The sequence below is a fragment of the Triturus cristatus genome, chromosome 4_2 (assembly GCF_964204655.1).
Source record: "Triturus cristatus chromosome 4_2, aTriCri1.1, whole genome shotgun sequence".
Classification (NCBI taxonomy): domain Eukaryota; kingdom Metazoa; phylum Chordata; class Amphibia; order Caudata; family Salamandridae; genus Triturus; species Triturus cristatus.
The window spans coordinates 206,979,340-207,000,785 of record NC_140586.1 but is presented as its reverse complement, the minus strand read 5'-3'; the positions used below and the strand labels follow the sequence as shown (position 1 = coordinate 207,000,785).

General features: G+C 45.7%; 1 protein-coding gene across 1 annotated transcript in view; it reads right to left on the bottom strand.

The window, feature by feature from the left end:
• ZC3H7B (zinc finger CCCH-type containing 7B) overlaps positions 1-21,446 on the bottom strand; it is a 174,061-nt gene that overhangs the window by 16,775 nt on the left and 135,840 nt on the right. The window contains exons 15-21 of the mRNA XM_085601200.1: positions 14,407-14,507; positions 10,707-10,888; positions 5,162-5,220; positions 3,924-4,057; positions 3,423-3,528; positions 2,741-2,849; positions 2,203-2,336 (exon numbers count right to left, since the gene is read on the bottom strand). Coding sequence (XP_085457326.1) covers positions 2,203-2,336; positions 2,741-2,849; positions 3,423-3,528; positions 3,924-4,057; positions 5,162-5,220; positions 10,707-10,888; positions 14,407-14,507 — 825 coding nt within the window. The remainder of the gene's footprint in view (positions 1-2,202; positions 2,337-2,740; positions 2,850-3,422; positions 3,529-3,923; positions 4,058-5,161; positions 5,221-10,706; positions 10,889-14,406; positions 14,508-21,446) is intronic.

Sequence of the window (21,446 nt, the reverse complement as noted above, 5' to 3'; positions counted from 1 at the left end):
CCCTAGCCCTGACTGGGTCTTTAAAAACCTCTGGCGCATGTTTTATTACCCCTTTGAGCATAGGTAGTATAGCAGTAGACCTATGCGCAGTATCAAAGGTGTCTAGGAGGAAATCTTCCTCTACTGGGTCAGTGTGTAGCTCTACCCCGTGATAATGTGCCGCCCTCTGAAGTAGGTGGTGAAAACCTAATGAGTCTTCTGGTGGAGATGGCCTGGATGGATAAAGGTCATCTTGTGGGACATCTGGAATGTCTGGATTATTAAATTCATCCCATGGGTCTGGGGATCCTGTAGGGGTGGGGTCTTGTGGCACATCTGCTGGGTGGTAGTATGGGTCCCCCTGATATCATGGTCTGGAGACGGGGTCGCAGAGCGATGAGGCAGGGGTGGAGAAGGTGGCGGGGCGGAGGTGGAGTGGGTGGAGGAGGTGGGGAAGGCACTCTGAAAGGGGAGGTAGCACAGTCCTTCCTCTTTGGAGGTGGAGGTGGAGCTGGTTTGTCCAAATGTCTCTTTTTAGAAGACCGTGCCAAATGTCCAGTTTTTGGATCCTTGGTAAGTGTCTTTTGCAAAGGATCCGGTGTAAATAGTTCTTGCGACACTGGTTATTCGGTCGGCACCGAAGTTTTCGGGGCCGATGGCTTTTTAGGCTGGTCTGTGCCGTGCTTTTTTGGAACCTCCGATTTTTTGTTTGGCGCGGGAGTATCGGTGCCGAGGGCCTTATGATGTTTGGTCGGCACCGAGAGGCTGGGTTTCGACACCGAGGGCTTTGGTGCGGAGCTCGGTGTCGAGGTAGAGGCCGATCTCTTCTTCGGTGCCGAAGGGTGTTTTTCGGCACCGCTGGCAGGCTGGCTCGAGCCTGAGCCGCGGGAAGGCTTATTAGGCTTCTTCACCGGGCCCGAAGGTGGGGTGTTCGAAGCAGTGTCTGTGGTCTAGCCTAGGCCCGAAGGTGAAGGCGTGACCGAAGCCTTTTTGGGTGTGGGAGGGGGTGTTTTACTCACAACCCTCTGCGCCGGGGTGATGTCCTCCACATCCGAGTCGTCGGCTTCGGAAGCACTGACTAGGTCCTCTTCGGTGTGCTGCTGTCCCGGAGCTTAGACGTCGTCCCCGAAGATGTCGACTGGAACGGAAGTCGAGGAGTGCGCCATTTTTCGTCTGGCCCTTCGATCTCGAATAGTCTTTTTGGATCTAAAAGACTTGCAGGCGGGACAGTCTCGAGCCTCGTGTTCAGGGGAGAGGCAGAGGTTGCACACCTCATGAAGATCGGTGTGGAGGAATTTGGACCCACATCGAGGGCACTTCTTGAATGGAGTTCTTTCCATCAGCCGGGACCGGAGCCTGGATAGGCCCGAAGGCCGCCGTCGAGGACTGGAATCGAAGGTGTGTCGAAGAAGAAGGTGATTGAGGAGATCAGGATCTGAACAATACCGTGGAGAGCGAGGATTCCGCTTCGATCGTCGAACTGGAATGTTCGGAACCGGAGCGCGAAGTATTACATCCGAGCCCGATGGCGTAAAAAAACAATCTGAGGATGGAGCCGAAGCCCATGCGCAATACCAACCAAGGGAGTAGTCACCGACCTCGTGACTTCCAAAGACTTTCCAAGAGGAAAAACAAGCTGCAAACATCCGGGCCCACCACCAGATGGCGATTTATGCAAAAGTGTGTAATCTGCAGCTCATATGCCTCGAACATGGGGTTCAGAAGGAGGCCAAGGAGAAGAAGGGAATTTAGGGGAAGGAACAGGGTACATCAAAGGATGAAAGGGAGAGATAAGTGAAATTGCAGAGAGAACAAATTGAAGAAAAGCTTTAGAGAGCAGAGGGAAAAACAAGAGGGTGAAGGGGAGAATGGGCCCTCAGAAACAGGGAAAGGCAATGTGAAAATAGAAGAAAGCTAAAAGAGGAGAAAGACCAATAAGACAGACATGGAGAGGATAGAGATGGAGAGGAAAAAAAGGTACAGAGAATAGAAGGAAGAAAACAGGGATGGAGGATTCTAGAGAGGTCTGATGATAGGGTGGAGGAAATGAAAGAAAGAGGAAAGAAAGATTGTGAAGAACGGTAGACTACCAGATAGACCAACAGATAAAAAGACTGGCAGATAGATTCGGAGGGACAAATGGAGCAGGATGGAGAAAGGGTGACCAAAGGCTTTGTGTCATGGGTTAGACAGAGGCAGCTCAAGGGGGCTGCTTGCACTCACCATGATATCTGCATAGTCAGTGGGCATATGGATTTGCTTGTCAGCTTCCCGTGAAATCAGCGAGTTCCCGTCACCAGACTTTCCTGGGTTGTTTTTCTTCAAAGACATGTCGTAAAGCACCTGGAGGTCAAAGACTAAGGAGGAGGTGGGATTAATATTTTTAAAATGATGTACAAAGGGGCAGAATGTGCAGAATACTGCATCTACTCAATGCAGAATGTACACAAGGATTTCACAATGAAATGGAAAAAACCAGATCAGACATAATTCATAACAGATTGCAAATACAAGTGACAAGTGGGTCAATCTGATGGGAACGTAAGAGACACAAAGTAGATTAGTCAAAGAGCTGTAGAGACAAAGAGAGGTTTCCACACAATTTCTACGCAGAGCTGCATAAACTACCAACTGCATGATCTTGCGAGTGATGCTATGGCTCAGAGCATGTATAGCTTGAACATGGAAGCCTGCAGGTACAAGAACAAACGTCCACCTGTTGTGTGAGCTGGTACATCTGTCGCAGAATCTATGCACTCACCTTTCTTCTCCTTCATGAAAGTCCACAGCTCCTTCTCCTCAGGGCTGTGTGCAAAAGTGCAGTTGCCCACATACTGGCATTTGCGGCCCTTCTGAATATGAATGCATAACTGCAGGCAAAGAGGAGACAAATCACCAGAGGAAAGCACCAGAGAAAATATGAGACAAGGCTGGCAACTGAATTAACTAGCTGTCAATCATCCTTTCCAAACATCGCTCACAATGTGAAAAATCAATCACCATGAAAAATGGCCACTAACAATACGCACAAATAGTAACCCTTTCACATACACAAAGAATTAAACAACGCTCCATTTAGTCAAACGCAAAATATACACAAGGCCTTCACTTTAAAGTGCTCTTACGCCGTCCCCTGTTTTCACATCAGAGCCAGATTGATCTAAAAAGTACTAGTAACTAGGAGGTTTCTTGACAACCTCTGTGTAAGAAAGAGGACCGGCCCAGCCACATTTCATGCTCATAACTGGACTCCCAGGTACACAGTCTATCCTGCGAATACATATTCTTGTCAGGAAATCAGTACATTACAGTTTGCAAACACTGCAAGGTTTTCTATGTTTATAATCATGTTCAGCAATATTTGTTCCTTGTCCATCCCTCCCTCTCTCTCTCTCTCTCTCTCTCTCTCTCTCTCTCTCTCTCTCTCTGCTTGCGGGGCTCACATCGTACTGCTGTGGGAAGTTTCGGACAGAAGGCAGCGGTCTGACCGAAATCCATTTCTTCTTGGCCTTTGACATGACGAGCAGGATGCGCCGGTCCTTGGTGTAACTGCAGAGACATGGAAATATACAGAAAGATGGAGTTGTGGCATAACAAAATATCAAGTCACAGGCTCCAGTCTTACCAACAGAACTGAAACAGGCAGTCCATACGGAGATTAGGGGTCACTTGACTTTGAGAGGCACCGCGAATGAGGGCAAAGGCACTTGGTAGACTGCTCGTTTACAGACTTGCCAGGTTTTCTAATAAAATAATTCTACTTCTCAGATCCTTGCATCATAGCATTCTTTGCTGCTATCCTTTCAATGCCTCTTTACTCACTCTCCCAATCCAATCAGTTTTCACCAATGGAGAAGTTGTCCCACCACATAGTGCAAAAACTTTCACCGGCACTCAGTACTCAAGATCCCCAACCATGAACACACTACTTGATGTGAACTCACTTGTGGCGTGCCTTGGCGCTGCAGTATTTCATGTCCTTGTCTGGTTCAGTAACGTTGCCGTGCTGCCAGCATTGGCTGCACACAAACTTCATCTTAAGGTCAGGGGTTCCACAGCCCGCCGTCCTGGATGGGAACTAGAAGAGTCCCAAAAACCACAGCATGAGCACGGATTCACAAAAGAACACAAGGATGGCACCTGGGTCAGACCCGGCATGTACGAGGGCAAGAAAGACATACTCTCCCAACCTTGCTTTGAGTATTTTATTTTGGAGCAGGATATGCAGGGAAACCAGCTATCAGAGAAAAATGCCTCAAAGTGTACAAATACAGAATCACTGTTCACCTGACTCATGTTCTCCACACTGGGTATCAGGCAGAAGACCTGTCTTTCAGGTTACAAAGATCTTACAGTCTCACGCTTCAGAAAGCAGAGCTAAGCCCAGATTACACATGTTACAGACTGAGAGAGCAGAATTACTTTCTGGGTTAAACACACCTCATAGGCTCGGACAGCAGAGCAGTCTTTGCATTACAAAGATCTCACTCGCTCAGGTCTCACAAAGCAGAGCTGTCTATCAGAGCTAGACAGCCAGAACTATCCCTCTGGTTACATACATTTTCACAGACGCAGACAGCAGAGCTTTCTTTCAGGTCATACAGATCTTATAGGCTCAAAACGCAGAGCTATCTCTCATGCTACACATATCTCACTGGACAGGCCTTAGACAACAGAATTAGCACGTGAATTACATGGAACTCACAGGCTCAGTGGTCGGTCAGCGGAGATCAGCCTCCATCCACAGGTAGCAAGATAGTCAACAAGTGACATTGCTTTGCTGTGGCTAGTTATTGTAGATTCCTGCCCCTGATAGTGTGCAGGGCCTCAATGTCGCCCTGTGAGTTGCAAGTACGAACCACTGTCGTCAAGCAAACTAAATGCACTTTAATGGATTAACAATGGCTCGATCTATTAAAGGGCTTTAAAGTCAGAAATGAATGTGTTACAGTAAAACTGTAACGTAAATCATGCGAAGGAAAGGCAAAAAATATTTTTAACTAATTAAGAAACTTAACACAAAAAAAGTGTACAATTATCTCCGATTGAGGAACTGAAAAATACTTTGTGGGGTTGCTTGGCCAAGCCTGCACCACTCAGCCGAGTGAGGTCAGAGGATCCCCCATGCCACCCGTTCTAGCCGCTGTCTCGCCGACCACCAATATCTCTCACAGCGACTCACCGGATTGTGAGGAGCTTTGCTTGCTCTGGACTCCTGCAGGATCTCCTCATGTGTGATTCCTGGGGGGAGAGATGTGTGCATTAGACTATCAACAAACAGTGTACATAAGGGAAAACCATCACACCATTCTAAAGGGTATAACATGACTGCACCAGGGATATCTTCCTTGTTTTGTAATCAGTGATGGAGGAGAAACAACCAGTCCAATACAACACAAACTCATCCTTTAAGCTCTGATTATTGCAGTCAGGATGTTGTAGTTCAGAGGGAGCATCTAAAGTCATGGTCTGCAAAATAACATATCAAGCGGCTGCACTCTATCTGCAGATTCACAAAGATTTCACTTCACTTTGGATTTCAACTCCCTCTGTACTAAATTTACCCCACTCGCCCTTGGTGCTTGTTATTGGTCACAACAAAAAAGGCCTCTCAGAGCTAGGCTACATGGCAACCAAACCTACAGATGCCATGTGGGGACTCGGCAAGCAGAACTTGACCATGGCAAGAGAGTGATGGTGGTGCTACAGCAGATGGAAACCATGCAGACCAGTAAGTGGTGAATTTCTCATCAGTCCATTCACATATATTTTTCGGTGTAGTGGAGGGAATAGTGTCCACAGGCAACGGTACCCCCCCCCCCCCCACCGTGCCCAAATTAAAGATGGAAGCCCATATCAATGGGCAAATCTAAATAGTTTCCACTGGTTTTAATGAGGCTGAGGTAGAAAGGACAAACTACTTACCCTCGATAATGCTCTTTGTGGTGGATACTCATTTTAGCGACAGATTTCTCACCTTAGTGCCTGATCCAGTCATGCGCCTGGGGAGTACTCTTTTTCAGCAATGCACTTGCATGCCTCCAGGAGGCACTCTGTGGGTTTGCGATGGGCCTCTACAGGCCCAATAGACACGGAGTGGAGCGGTGTATAAGCACTACCTCGCACGCGGACGTCAGTTTCTTGCTGGACTCTTTCTGCACCTTTAGACGCAGAGCATGAAACTATTATTGGCACCAGTGTGCTAATTCCTAACTTTGGACCTTGTCAGATGTTAAAAAGAGGCCACTACGCAGAATGGGGAGGAGGGAGGGCGGTAAGGAATCTGCAGTTAGAGTATCCACCAGAAAGAGCGTTACTAAAGGTGAGTAACTTGTTCTTAAGGATACTTTCAACTGCAGACACTTCACCTTAGAAAAGATAAAAAAGCAGTACCTTCCTAAAGTAGTGAGTTTGTGGAGTAGACTCAGACTAAAATGCCCTGCAGGACTAAACGGGCGAAATGTCATTCTCAGCAGGCCTGGTTGTCAAGGCATTAGCGCTTTGTGAACATGTGAACCAACATCGCAGCCTGGCAGATATCAGTGACAACATTCTGTGTGCCAATGCAATGGCAGCATCCTTAGACCTGGTAGAATGGGACATTCTGGAGGACGCATCCTGGCTGGTGCTTAGCTCATCCTAATGGAGAGGACACTACAACTCGACAGACAAATCATAGAACACCAACTTCCCTTTCTTTGCACAGAGAACCCCACAAAAAGCTGACTGCCCAACTGTTTTTTATTGGTACATTCAAGGTAAAAGTTTAAAGGCCTTCTGGGGTCTGACCGATGAAGCCTCTCCTTTTCCGAGGGGTGAGGAGAGGCAATGAACATCGGCAGGGGGATCACTTGCGCAATGCGCAAGACAGCCATAACTCCACCAGAGTCCTCTGTATAAGTTTGTCTGGAAAAAAAAGTTGTGTAGGGATGTTGTACCGACAGTGCCTGAAGTTCATTCACACAGTGAGCTGAGGTGATTAAAATGAGGAAGACCGTCTTTTAAGTCTCAAGATGCAACAAGTAGCTGTGCATTGGGTCGAAGAGCATACACATGAAAAGCTTCAAAATCAAGTTAAGATCCCACTGTAGCGTCACACATGGCTTGGAAGGGTAGGTGCATCAAACCTCTAATAAATCTCATCAGAACAGGCAATTTGAACATGGATGGTTGGTTCAGCAAATATAGAAAGGCCGACAATAACCTTTAATTGTGCCCATTGAGAAGCCTTACTGGGCCTAGGACAAAACGAAAAGGACAACATCTGACAGTTTGGCTTGTAAAGGAGCTGTCTTGCCAATTTCACAGCAGGCCACAAATTTGTCCTAGTGCTCGATGTAAATAGACAGCTGCCTGGTGGCGAGGATGACATCCACCATTTCAGGTGGCAGATCAAATGGAATGAACTGCTGCAGCTCAACTTCCATGCAGTGAGATGTAGATTGCGCAGTTCAGGTGAAAGACTGCCCTGCTGCTGCAGCTAAAGATTTAAGTGATACATTGATCAGAAGACAAGTGCTCATGTCCAAAAAAGTCTGGATACCAAACTCTCCTTGCCCTGTTCAGAACCACTGGGATGACCTGGGCCCGGTTGTTACTGATCTTTTGTCCGAACTTTGGGCAGGAGAGGCAGGGGCTGGAATGGGTACAGGAGTCTTGTGTTGCATTCCTGCCAAAATGCATCTCCTAGAGATCGTCTTTGCATAAACACCTAAATGCAAAACATTTGACACTGCGTGTTCTTGATAGTGGCGAAAAGATCTACCCAGAGTTCTTCCCCCTTGTCGGAAAATGCCCAGTGCCACCTCGGAAAGTAGACTTCATTTGGGATCCGCCAAACACTGTTGGCTGAGCTCATCCGCCATGCCATTCAAGGATCCTGCTAGGTGGTTCAAGAACAGGGTAGTGCCATGACAATCCAGCGGCACTGAGCCCTGCTTCTTGGAGTTGGCATAGGACACCACTCAGCCCTATGTTTTGCAGTACTACATAGCGATGTTTCTGTCAGTGTGAAACTGCACCAGACTCCCATGATAGATGGCAAGAAGACCTTTAACACCAGATGAATGCCCCAGCAACTCCAAAAGACAGATATGGATCCTGAATTCTGTCAGAAACCAGAGTTCTCTGAACTTCACCACCCCCTGGATGACCTCCCCATCCCAATAAAGATGAGTCACCGTCAAAAGCTCTCGCTAAGAAAGGGCGAAGGGCCTACCTCTGGACCAACTGCGTTTGAGGAGCCACCACTGCAGATCGTGTTCCGTCTCTTCTGAAATCTGATGGCAACCATCTGATTTCCTGGGTGCTGAGCCTGCTCAAACTTCGTATTTCACTGCAGAGCCTACAAGTTCCACCTGGTGCAGTGGACCCGGGCGATTCAGGAGGCTAAGAGGCCACAAAGTCCAAAACATTTCTGACCTAGATCAACGACAGAGACTGATACATTGTGATCAAAGCATGAATATCCCAGGCTGTGGCGGAGGAAAGGTCTTGAATTGCGCCGTCTCCAGGATAACCTCACTGAATGACAACTTCTGCATTCGAGTCAGATGCAAGTTCAATTAGTTAATCGTAAACCCAAAGAGATCAAGATGTTCGCCGATGTCTGGAAGTGGTCTATAACTGACTGCGACCACCCCGATCTGAATAGTCGCTTGACAAGGTAGCAGATGACTGGTATCCCCAACCTCTGAAGATGTGCTGAGACCACAGCCATCACTTTTGTGAACACTAGAGGTGCACTGGTGAGGCCGAATGGGAGTACTGCAAACTGTAAAGGATCCTGGCTGACCTTGTCCCGCGTCTAACACTTCTGGTACTGCAGAACAGTTATATACTATAAAATAAAACATGTTCTGTAGGTCCAAGGACACCATGCAGTCTCTTAGATCCAGAGAGACGATGTGAGCATTTAGAATTTGTTCTTCTCTTCAACAGGAAATCATTCAGAGGTCAAAGATCCAATGCCTCCGTCCTTATTCAGCAAAAGGAAATCGAATGAGTAACAACCCTCTCTTCTTTCCGAGTACAAACCCCTCTCTATAACACACTTGCTCACCCTTCGACAGAATGGAGAAGTGCTGAAACAAGTTCAGATGTAGGGGAGAAGATGTAGTGGAGCAAACAGAAAGGGTAGGGTATAGCCATGCTGAACGATCTGTATGACCAGTCTGTCGGATCTGATGGACTGCCATCCTGGGATGAAATACTGGATCTTGCACCCCACAGAATCGGTGTGTGCAGCTAAGGGCAAAATAATGTGACTTAATGGCAGTTGCACAGAGGAAGGGGAAAAGGAGGACTGAAGCATCTGCTGCCCTGAGCAATGCCAGCCAGGCCTCCCTCCCTGGCCTCGAAAGGACTGAGGCAACTTCTTCAATGGTTAGAGCAATTAACAATGTTTGTATACCGGTACCCTGGAGTGGCCCCTGAATTTGCTAAACTGATGTGGGAACTGCTTGGCAGGAGTGAACAATTCCAGGGTGCATGCCGTGGCTCTAGTGTTCTTTTTTTTTGCTAAACAGGAGTGATGAATCACGTACTTGCCTGTGGACTGTCTATCATGAATTGTTCAGGCCAGGTGGGCCCTAAAGTCTTCCAGGACCACCGTCATGATCTAACTGGCCATTTCCCTGACAGAATTTGTAAAGTGATTCGGCAACCGTACTGCATTCACCAATCGCAAAGCCAGGCTGGCCAAACAATACATTGTTTTTCTAAATTCTTAATCCTTTTGGACTAACTATCTGGAAGAGTGGGAAAATAATTTGGGTTAAATATACTAGTTGAATCTTGCATCATTAGGCTCCCTGGTTTAGAATGTTTGGTGAGAAAATCAGTGTCACCAGATCTGTGATACCTTGCCACCTGCCTATTTACTGGTGGGCTGGAACAGACCTTTGACCAAGTGCTACTCAGAGTATCAATGAGGGCCTTGTTGAAGGGGAGCAAGGGCTCATATATTGCAGGCTGTACAATTTCCATAAGGACATTAGTCTTGGTACTGGCAGATGGAATGCTGCAAATCTGGAACTCAGCTGCCTGTCGGACCACAACCACAAATGACAGACCACAAATGTCAGTTACGGACCCATACAAGGTGTGTCTGGGTTTGGGGTACAACTCGAAGTTGTGCGACAAGTGGAACCTTATACACCCAAAAGTAATCAGGGACCAGGAGGAGAACAATCGAGACCCTAACGTAAGCCCCACTGAGGGCTGTCATTTTAGGAGGGAGCATTGTTTCCTACCACATTTGAGAAATTGTCAAAGGACAACGAATGTGGGAGCGAAATTATAGTCAGTGCATAGAAGTAGCACTTACATGCAGCTCCATTCAGTCACTTAAGGAGGAGCAGTGAGCTAGATCCGCAAAGCTCTTAAATGGAAGTGAAGCATTGTTTTTAGATCCAGTCTGTCACCTGAAGTGTATTCTAAGGTTAAGGGATATGCAATTAGAACGAACCAGGCAACTGAAAATTTTTGATCCGCACTTTGCTAAATATTAAATGGGTTTTAGTCAATATGTCTCAGCATGGGGATCTGCATCTGAAGGCAAAACCATGGAGTGTAAACATACAAGTTTAACCTTATGGAATGGAAAACTAGATGATCTACAGTGCCCAAAAAAGTAGGTGAATAACTAGCATAATTATATTGCAACCTCATTTTATGCTATTCTGTTTATTATCGTTATACAGTGCCCCACTGTAGCATATCCTCACCTGTGCTCTGCTGCAGCTGCCACACCCCAAGCTCCATGAAACTGTGAGCAAAGTGGCAGGCATCCTCCTGCTGGCACCCATATCTCATCTCGTGGCGGCAGATGTCCAGTTGGAAGCGTTCGTGGTAAGGCCGGATCTTGGAATACTTGACCGTGATGGTGCATACCACATGGGCCAGGCACCTGCAAGGAGGGGATTAGTAAGGAACAAGGAATAAAGGACAACCCCAACAAACACAGAATCCAGAGAATGATAAAGCAGAGACTTGACCAAGTACTAAGAGTGATGCAATACTTTAACTGCTCACTATTTTTCATTCTAGATATTACTTTAATTGGACAATAAAGACAAATGGGGTTAAACTAATCTAAAGGATACAAAATACTAGGCCTGGAGCCTTAAACACGAAAGCTATCCCTTAGGATATGAGACAACTCAGAGGGTCTATCTTTTGACAGAACTAAACTTTCTGATATATACATTTAATAGACCATAGCCACAGAAAACAGTTATCTGTTAACTAGCACAGATAGTAAGAGGTCAGACTTCAGAAAGGCTGCTATAGCTTAGTATACACAGTTCTTACAACCTGAGACATCAAACAATGAAAAAAGGGATGGATGAAAAGCTTGACCCAAAGTTTCTTAACCAAAACTCCAATGAGTAGCACTCCAAACAGTCATTCTTAGTTTGTATGTCCCCTCTCCAAAAACATCAATAACCATTTGTAAATGAGTCTTGGCCGCACACCAATAGCACGTTTCAACCAAAACTGCTAGGCACGTTTCGCCTGTGCAGTCAAACATGAAAAATTCCAGAACAATTCATCTTAACTGGGCCTCATCCATTAGGTGAGGCTGAATGCACTGCTTCCTTAGGACAGGGTGATACCGAATTTAAAATAGTGGGTCCCTTATGCAAGGCACAGCTGAGCTGAACGATAATAGAATAGAATGCCACCCAGTGACACAATCGTTAAGAAGGGCTGGCTCAGCATTTCCATGTAACACTTTTTTTTTTAATTTTTAAACTCTGGTTAAGCATGGTCACATCTGGATGTCTCAGATGGCAGCAACTGCTTATGTGTCTCACTTGTTGGAACAGTTGCTCTTGCTGTCACTCAGTCATGGCCATATGCCCCGCTCTCATTGCTGACTTGTTTAACTATTGCTCCCCCGGCCCTCTAGGCAAGCATATATAAATATTCACTACTCTCCGGCTGTTCACTTGTTAAGCATATTCTCCTTTATGTATACATTGGCTTCCCTTTACTCTTTTCTAGTTGCCTACTTGCTATATCTGGAGGTCACCAGTACCAGTCCACCTATGTGATATCTTCAGGTTGGTTGTAGTTTGGTTTTGCATAATTAGTGGCCCACTGACCCTAGATATTTCTGGGAACTCCACAATACAATGACACTTCTGTAGCGTGCTTTAAGTACTAAAGTCTCCAAAGAAGGAGACCTAAATTCAAGTTGTCTATTAATTAACAGGCCTTGAGCCTGAAGAATGAACATGTAGCTTCCTATCTAGGGTGGAAAGTTGCAAACACAATTGAGCAGTGTTGAGTCACCTAACAATACAAAAAGAATAATTTATTGTTCAACAAAGTAAACTAAGTGCACACAAATATTGCCATACTGAATTTAAGCAGTTTCTGGAATGCCAACTAGAAATTCCGCGAACAAGGACAGTTAGCTCATTAACGTACTTATATAAATGTAACACAAAAGTTTCTATTTGTAAAGGTAGAGACAGTCTGCAGATAAAAATGCTAAGTGTCAGCAACTTCGCTGCAGAGAGGAACAATCTTAAAAAACAGCAGCTGATTCTGAAGGAGTGTAACCCAAACCTTGCTACAAGATGGAAGCTACAGAGTGGTTTGGGTGAGGCGTTTGTAACTGACCCCAACTGCCTAGTCATGCACAAATGCCTTCAGAACTCAAACAGGAGAGCAGGCAAGGGTATTTCCCACAACTGGGGGATAGAGTTATACTTTTAGAGGAAACAACATGCACACAGCAAACGTTCATAACATATTCTAACCTTCTGCACTGCAAGTGGCACACTGGTGTGACCAGGCAGACTGCCTCTGGACTTGGAGCTTCTGAGGGTTAAACTTGACTGCAACTACTAGAAGGTGGCTCACTCTTTTATCCTCTAGATTGGGGTCCCCTAAGGCTCACTGCCTGTTTGTTAATAAGCAACTCAAATTGAAGACTTTTATACTTTTAGCATGCTACAGACTAAAAGTAAAAAAAAGTCTTCAAAGCCTGTTCAGAAACTCACACAACAGCAGGAGACTTTAATTGGAGTTGGGTAAAGAAGATAAAGAAACAGTTGATAGATATGACAATCGCACTATAAATAAGTAACTTCAATGTTGCATACCCCATAGCTCTTTTAAAAAGTGAGCTGACTGAGCAGGGTTTGAAGTTCTGGAGAGAAAGAGATGTCCAATATCCGAGTCAAAAGCTCTTAACAGTAGAATTGTGTCTCGACTTCATAGTTATCACAGCAAAAAGGGAATTTAATCCGAAATAACAGACGGAGCATAGTAAACTATGTAGTTGCAGATATACTGATTGAACGTGTTGTATGGTTGTATATACAAACCAATACAAATCTGTTGACAAAAAAACAGTAGAATTGTGTGAATCTTGGGAAGCAAATTCTTTGTTTCAGTATTTACATGGTTTGTCTAACCACTAAAAGCATGGTATAATATTAAGATTTAGTATAGGGCTCTATCCTCTCCTCTCTCATCCCTCTAGGGAATATTCTTTTAAGAATTCAGAAGGATCCAGTGGCTTTGGTTTGAATATGCACATTACAGAGCTCCGTATTGTATTAGATTGTCTTTATGTTTTAAATTTACTTTGTAAAATCTTAAAACCTATTAATTTAAAGTACAATATACAATCAAGATTGGTAGCAATGACATTCATGTTTTTAATGCAGTATACAGATGTAACTTGTGTAGTGGTGAGAATTTTAGATGTTTTTAATGATTGTGTACCTTGACTATGTGAATTTTAAATGTTTTAGCTATTACTGGCCAGTCAACAGCACAGTTCAATAGATTCTTATGAACTTTTGTTGTAATGTTGAAGAAACTTGTGTCTTAAATAAACTTAAACTTTGAACTGAACTAATATATTACAGAAGTGTCATCGTACTGTGGGGTCCCCCAAAATGACTGGGGTCAGTGGACTAATTCTGCAAAAACAAACAAGAGCTAAGCTGAAGATGCATGCATGTATCTACGTACATATATGGTGTTTCTACAACGTGAACCTGGCCAAAAGGTAGCAGAGAACTGTGTTGTGTTAAAGACAAGCACATAGTCAACAAGTGATAGGAGAGGTATTTGGGTCGTGGACGGTTAATGCATTGGGGTATAGAGTTCTTTAAAGAGTGAATAGTGTGCACCTCAAGATACGGGTGTGCATCCTAATCATTCTTTGACTTTCAGGGTTCGATGCAGCATCTCTGATGACAAAACCCCAACATCCAAGGTATGCAGATGAAGTGGAAATCACTGGAAACACAGATACCTACAGAGAGGCCCCAGGGACCGCCTTTTGGGAAAAAACCCACCACTGTGGCACCTCCCCTTCTAGCAACACACTTGATGCCCCCCTTCCCCCAATTTCCACAGATACTAGTTTGTTGCAGTTTGTCTCTCCCCAGTACTCACTTATTCTCTTCAAAGCTGTGCTGGGCTGCAGGGTTCACACACACTGAGGGGTTTAATCTATTCCTCTCACTGATGATTCGAGGTTTACTGTCAAAGCATACCTGAAAAATGGACAGGCAATAGGTTAAAACGTAGCAGGGCAACGTTTAAGAGCAAAAGCAAAGAAATAATCAAAGCCAAAACAAAACATTGTATGCCAGTCCAGCAATAGAACCAACAATAGCCTGTAGAGGCACGCAACCTGGCCGAGAGGAAACCACTTACAGTTCACTGTTACAACCAGTCACTGCCCAGCCATAAAAAGCAATTACATAACACGGCAACAATGATTTCTCTTAGAAGAGAGCAACTTAAAGATGAAATAGTACCACAATATCAGATCTGATGGTTAATATTATTTACAGAGATGCATATAACAAGGTGCTCAGAGCAAATAACAGAGCTGCACAAAAAATATTGCAGAAACAATTCTGAAGATAAATAGTTTAAGTCCAATATTATTGACAGGTGGTGAATACGTATTCAGGCGCAAGACCCAATAAATAATTGTAAATAAGTCTTAACTAAGAATAGTGACTACTCACGTGGTGTTGAGGTTTCGAACCATTTTAACCAATCAGAGAGTCATCATCAGGATAGAAAACAAATTATCACTGGACTGTGAGTCACTAGAACTGGACCCGGTGTTGGATCCAAGGACTTGATTGCATGATTGTAGGCAAAATAGTGTTGCCATAAAAGTAGGAAAGTGTGTTTGCTATACGAGTCGGTCAGGAAGTACTAGTTCACCAAAAATGGCCAAACGTGAAGTGCTACAGCAGTCGTTAATGTCTGCATCTTGGAATTTGGGGAGCAGACTGAGGACAGTGACAGTTGCTGCTGAAATTCCAATTCTATGCTGTTGTTTGCTCATTTTATATAGAATCCGGGTTCTCATGATCCATGGGTTCTCTTGTCTTTATTTAAAATAAAACCAATAGCAGCCAAAACAACCATTCACAATCCTGTGCGAAAACAAATTTCCTCTGAAAGAAATAACTTTCAGTCAAATAACATCATACAGAAACAAAAGAGAAGGATGAAATTGGGAAAACACTGAAACAACAAGATGATGTTGGAAGGAATGCTTGAATTAATCTCCGCCACTAGCGACCACTCAGGGCCACATATTCGGGACCATAGTTTCCCCCCAAATATGCCTCTCTATACAGCGGCCAAACATTTAATTATTTGTAGACTTTTATATAGCGCGAACATGACCCTTTCAGACACTGTACATATGTAAATCAGTCCTGGTCACGCTCAAATAGGAACAGAATGAACTTCCAGACCATGACCACTCTGAATTGGAACACAAGCAACCCCAAACCAGTTTTAGACTATTTAAACCTTGTCGGTAAAGCTTGGCTTGAGACCTACGGCACAGTATGCACAGGACCCACCAATGGGCATACCGGTGCATGTAGGGTATCCTCAACAACATGATTGATCTCAGCCACTGGTAATTGCTCAGAAAAGCATTCCAGACAAGAGTAATTGCAGGCCATTTGCCGGTCTCGGTGCCAGCACCTAAATCCGATCTGGCACACTTCCTCCACACCATGATGGCATAGTTTAAGCAATTGTCAGTCCCCCTTTCGGTGCGCTTCAGGGCCTCAATGGCCCTGTGTAGGAAAGTGCCCCTTTTTGTCATTGTCACCTCCACTTTTTGCCACTGGTAATAATGTTTTTCGACTAATGTGCACTGGGTCCCAGCTAACCAGGCCCCAGTGCAGGTCTAAATGTAACACAATTGGCACACAAATTGGCATTCCTGCAAGAACCGAGTAAGTGCTACCCCTGGAGCTTAATTCATGGGAATCAATGAGGATCCCTAAGGGCTACAGCATGTATTATGTCACCCTAAAGGACTCACATAAAATTGCATGCAAGCTGCCATTGCAGACTGCGTGTCATGTTGCAAACCATGAGTGAGAGCACGACATGGTACCCTCACTCTGTGCCATGCCCAAGTAACTGCAGGTAATATATGTGCATCGCCCTACAGAAAGCCTTGTAGCTCTAAGGCAGGGTATATTAGATTACATGTGAGGGCATAACTGCATGAGCAGATAATGCCACTGTGCTGTCTAGTTCAATTACTAGATGGTACCAGTGAACAGGGAAGCCATCTTAAGTATAGGTACTGGACACTGGTCATTACGAGTTCCCCAGCTACATGATGGCTTTACTGAAACCTATGGTGTTTGGTGTCAAACACCTAATCTTAATAAATCTGTACTGTTTCCAGTACAAGATTTATTATGACATTACCCCAGGTGTCCCCTGAAAAACCTACCACTATCTAGGGTGCTGGCTTACTGGTATCGACCAACCTGCCACCACAGGCGAGTTCCTGTCACCCTACAGGTGACAGCCCACATTTTCCGAGGCTAGAAACAATGCCAGCTCCGAAGGAAGGGGTTCACATCCCCTCCAGCAGGATGGCAAGCGATTTAGCATATCAAGGCTATGGGCTTCAATGCCCCTGCCGCCTTTGATATGCGACCCAGGCTTCCCCAGACCTAGGAGATGCCACTCCCTGTCCCGAGGCCCATTTGGCACCAGGACAAGCGTGAAATTAGCTATGCAAGTAGGCGTCTTGCATCACCAGGCTAGTCACACCCCTAAAGTGGGTTACCTGATCTGCTCCACAAAATAAGGGTTCCACCATCTTGCTTTTGGTGGAATTAAGAACTCTGGGACATGGTTATGCCCACTCCCCACAGTAAGGGGTCAGATGGGGTTTTAGTAACCCCGAGGGGTAAGTAGCCCAATGGCTACTACCCTTCACTCCCCTTACCGCTAAAATTTAGCTTTTAGGTTGCCCCCTGACACCAGGAGATCAGCTTCGTCTCAATAAAGAAGGAGGGCGCCAAAGAGCCGGAAACGCGAAAACGGTGGACTAGCTGTGGACCTGGTGCCAAACCCTGGATGCCTGCTCCTTGTTCCGACAATTTCAAAGACCTGATTTGTCCTGCAGCTGTAAATCCTCTCAAAGCCTCGGAGGGCTGTCAGCATTTTACAAACCAGCCAGCCACTTCCTTGCAGCCTACAGGCACCGACCGTACAGTTCGGTTCACAGATCTACTGATCCCTGGGTCCACAGACGCGGCAGCAGCCCAGGAGGAGGTCACAGTGTGTCCAGGAGGTCAGCCCCGTTGGTCCATTCATTCTTCGAGATGCGAAAACGGTGGACTAGCTGTGGACCTGGTGCCAAACCCTGGATGCCTGCTCCTTGTTCCGACAATTTCAAAGACCTGATTTGTCCTGCAGCTGTAAATCCTCTCAAAGCCTCGGAGGGCTGTCAGCATTTTACAAACCAGCCAGCCACTTCCTTGCAGCCTACAGGCACCGACCGTACAGTTCGGTTCACAGATCTACTGATCCCTGGGTCCACAGACGCGGCAGCAGCCCAGGAGGAGGTCACAGTGTGTCCAGGAGGTCAGCCCCGTTGGTCCATTCATTCTTCGAGATGCGAAAACGGTGGACTAGCTGTGGACCTGGTGCCAAACCCTGGATGCCTGCTCCTTGTTCCGACAATTTCAAAGACCTGATTTGTCCTGCAGCTGTAAATCCTCTCAAAGCCTCGGAGGGCTGTCAGCATTTTACAAACCAGCCAGCCACTTCCTTGCAGCCTACAGGCACCGACCGTACAGTTCGGTTCACAGATATACTGATCCCTGGGTCCACAGACGCGGCAGCAGCAGCCCAGGAGGAGGTCACAGTGTGTCCAGGAGGCCAGCCCCGTTGGTCCATTCATTCTTCGAGATGCTAATCCACCTTGGAGGCTCCCTGCACTAATACCCTGGTTACCGGATGGAGCCTGTGCAAGCACCAAGGCAGCTTGTGTTCAGCCAAAACACGACCACCGCCAAAACTTACCTGCACGTCGAGGGACATCAGCAGAGGCCAGATCCATGCTAGACGTTCTCTTGCTGTGTTTTTTACCTCTTCTGCAGGTGCACTGAGAACAATGAGAGCCTCAAACTCGCCCAACCCGCTGGAAAAAATACCTATGCACCCGAGCCCCCCAGCCCAAGTCCATTGAAACAGACGGTGTCTCTGTGGTCCTGAGACCCTCAAGAGCCGAGCCGAGCCCCACCCCACCCGTGGGTTCTGCCGCACTGTTTCCTCAGTCCTCACTTGCAGCCTTTCTTTGCAGGTACCGTTCACCCATTGACAACAATGTGTAGGGTTCCAGGCTACCACTGTGAAAAGTCCCTCTGCATCCAGACACCCCAAGGCAGCTAAAGTAGAACTGTTGGTGCTTTTTTGGACCTTGGCCGCTACTTACCTTAAGTCCAGAACGACCGTCCTGTAAATTGTTTGCAAGTGACCCTATGAAGTGTATGTTTCTTCCACAGAATACCATTACCGCGTTTGAGGCTCATGCCTCAAATCTGACAGCTGTATTTTCTAAGTTTCCGAAAATCGCTAACATGAAAAGTACTTACCTGATTCCGAACATCTTGGTGTCTAAAGATATATACAAATTTGTGTTATTCTTTATAAATTGGTATCAGATTTCCTTATTGAGTGTGCGTCTCATTTATTGACTCTGTGTGCACAACACATGCCTAACACTCCCCTCTGATAAGTCTAAGTCTGCTCGACCACACTACTATAAATAGAGCAACTTGGGATTGTTCAAGCAAGCCCCTGTACACTAGTAAGGGATACCTGGACTCTCTGAACAGTGCACATCATTTAGATATACTATGCAGAGAGACAGCTTCCTACACCTTAGAGCTAAATGGACTTGATAGCGGGCCCTGGGTTGGAAGGGGCTCCTTGGGCAGAGTGATGTCCACAAGTTCTGACTCCGAGGAGGACTCCACTATAGGCAGACAGCGCTGAGGGGACCTTTCTTGGATCCTCGAGGAAAAGAGGGGTTTTGTCATCCTTCCTTTTCCTCCTTTTCTCCTTGGAGGACACCGAGGAATGTGGCTTCAAAGCTGACCTCCACTGCAACTGGCAATGAGCCAGATGCTGGTCACGTCCACAGGCCAGAAGTTGGTACTCCAGCTCCTTAATGGCCTTGGTATGCATGAGGCCAGATCCGTCGCACAAATCTGAGTCATGCTTTGGTCCTAGACACCACAGGCAGATGAATAAGGACATCTGTTCATTACTGGGGGGGGCAGGTCTTGAAGCCTGTTTTTTGGGGTGGCAGCTGAGGGGGGGGGTCAGGTAATCGCCCTACCCAAGCACTACATTGATGAATTTGGAGCAAACTTAGAGAAATGAAGAAATCACAAACAGCAGCGCAGACCAGGATCCTCCAAGGGCATGGGAAAAAGGGAACCGATGTTGGTAAGCCTGGGTGGCACTCACTATATGGCTCCGGTGAGGTCACACCTGCTCTTTTTCTAGTGTAGAAATGAAGCCAATTCCCTCTGCCAGCACAGGAGATGAAAGTTTCCAGATTCAGTCTAGCACCTGGTAATAATCAGAAGGTGAGGAATCTGCAGGTAGACGTATGCATAGGATATCACTTCTTGATTTGAAAAAGGGTTTTTTTCCTGTCAATTTCCAAAACATTTCACAGTTAAAAGCCCACCAAGGGACTGGTGATAGGCAGCGAGAGGAGTAGGCACAAAGAGAAGAGCAGGCAACATCATCTTCATTAAGTGAACGCTTATCTCCTTGAAGCAGACTTCACGACAGCCATAGCCCTCAGTGAGGAAAGACCCTTACTCACCAATGCCCCATAACAAAATCTTACCCCTCTGAAGATAGTTCTTCATGCTCTGTTCAATGGTTCAAGGGTCTCACAGATTTTCACCGATCCTCCCTCATCTTCAAAGATCTACACCGGCTCTCTCTACAAGCCTGAATCACCTCCAAAGTCTGCCTATCACATGATCTTAGAGCAAACCAGCCTTTTTGAGTAATTTATGGAAGTGTTAGGGAGGTGGTTCCACGATAACTCTTAAAAATCATCTCTCCGCACCCCCTGTTGGTTCTTATTTTTATTGCCCATCTCTCCCTTTCTCTTGTTCCTTCAGTCTTATGGCATTCCCCTTGCACTGAGACTTCCAATAAGCATGGGGGAAAGGAGGAGGAGGTGTACCAGTATGGGAAAATAATAATAAAATAAATTGTCTACCCTTTAATTGGTTTGAAAAGCGGAGTCATTTCACAAACAGATCTCTTTTCAAATCACCTGGCAATTAGTGAATGGACTAAGAGGCCCATTGACAGTTTGTTGGCCAGTCCATTAGTCTTGTCAGGGCAGTGGAGGCATTTACTCTGTTGCCCTTCCTGGAGCCCTATTTGTCAACTCTGTTAATTGATTTAGAACAGATAAGTAATGCGCTGCCATGCAACATTTTTTAAAAACATTAACAAAGCCAAATAGCTCTGCGCAAGCTATTTGGCATTGTTAATGCTTTTTAAAGGGGATGTGACGCTATGGGCAGAATTGCCGCCTGCAGAACTGGACAATCGAGTTCGAGTCTCAGCATTAAATCAACATTCTGGGATTCGGGCAAATCACTTTAACTCCCTGTGCCTAAAAAATTAAAATGTATGTGTCCTTAGATAAAGTAAATGTTGCTTGATCAAAACACTCCAATGCCTTAGGTCCAGTGTTTGCTATATAAACTTTCTGAAAATAAAATGAAAAAAAGTAACAAGAGGGAGGAGGGTGGAAAACAATGGCAGCGAGGTGAACGGGTTAAAAGGAACAATGCAGCGCTCCAATACCTTCAGGTTGAGTTTGCGGTATATTTAAAAAATGCACACAAAAAACTACACAGCAAGGACAAAGCAAGATGGTGGGAGGGACAGGGAAAACAATGAAGACAGGAGAGGGGTTAGAGAGAGCCTGCAAACACATGCACTCTCAAGAGGTACTCGATTAAAAATTGAAAAAAAGGACCACTACCAGCAGCGGCTAGTGGAAGGACACTGGCTGCAGAGACGGGAACTGTTCTTTGTCCAAATTACATGGATGACCGAAGAGGGAGAAGAGAAAGTGGAAGCAGAAAGAGGTC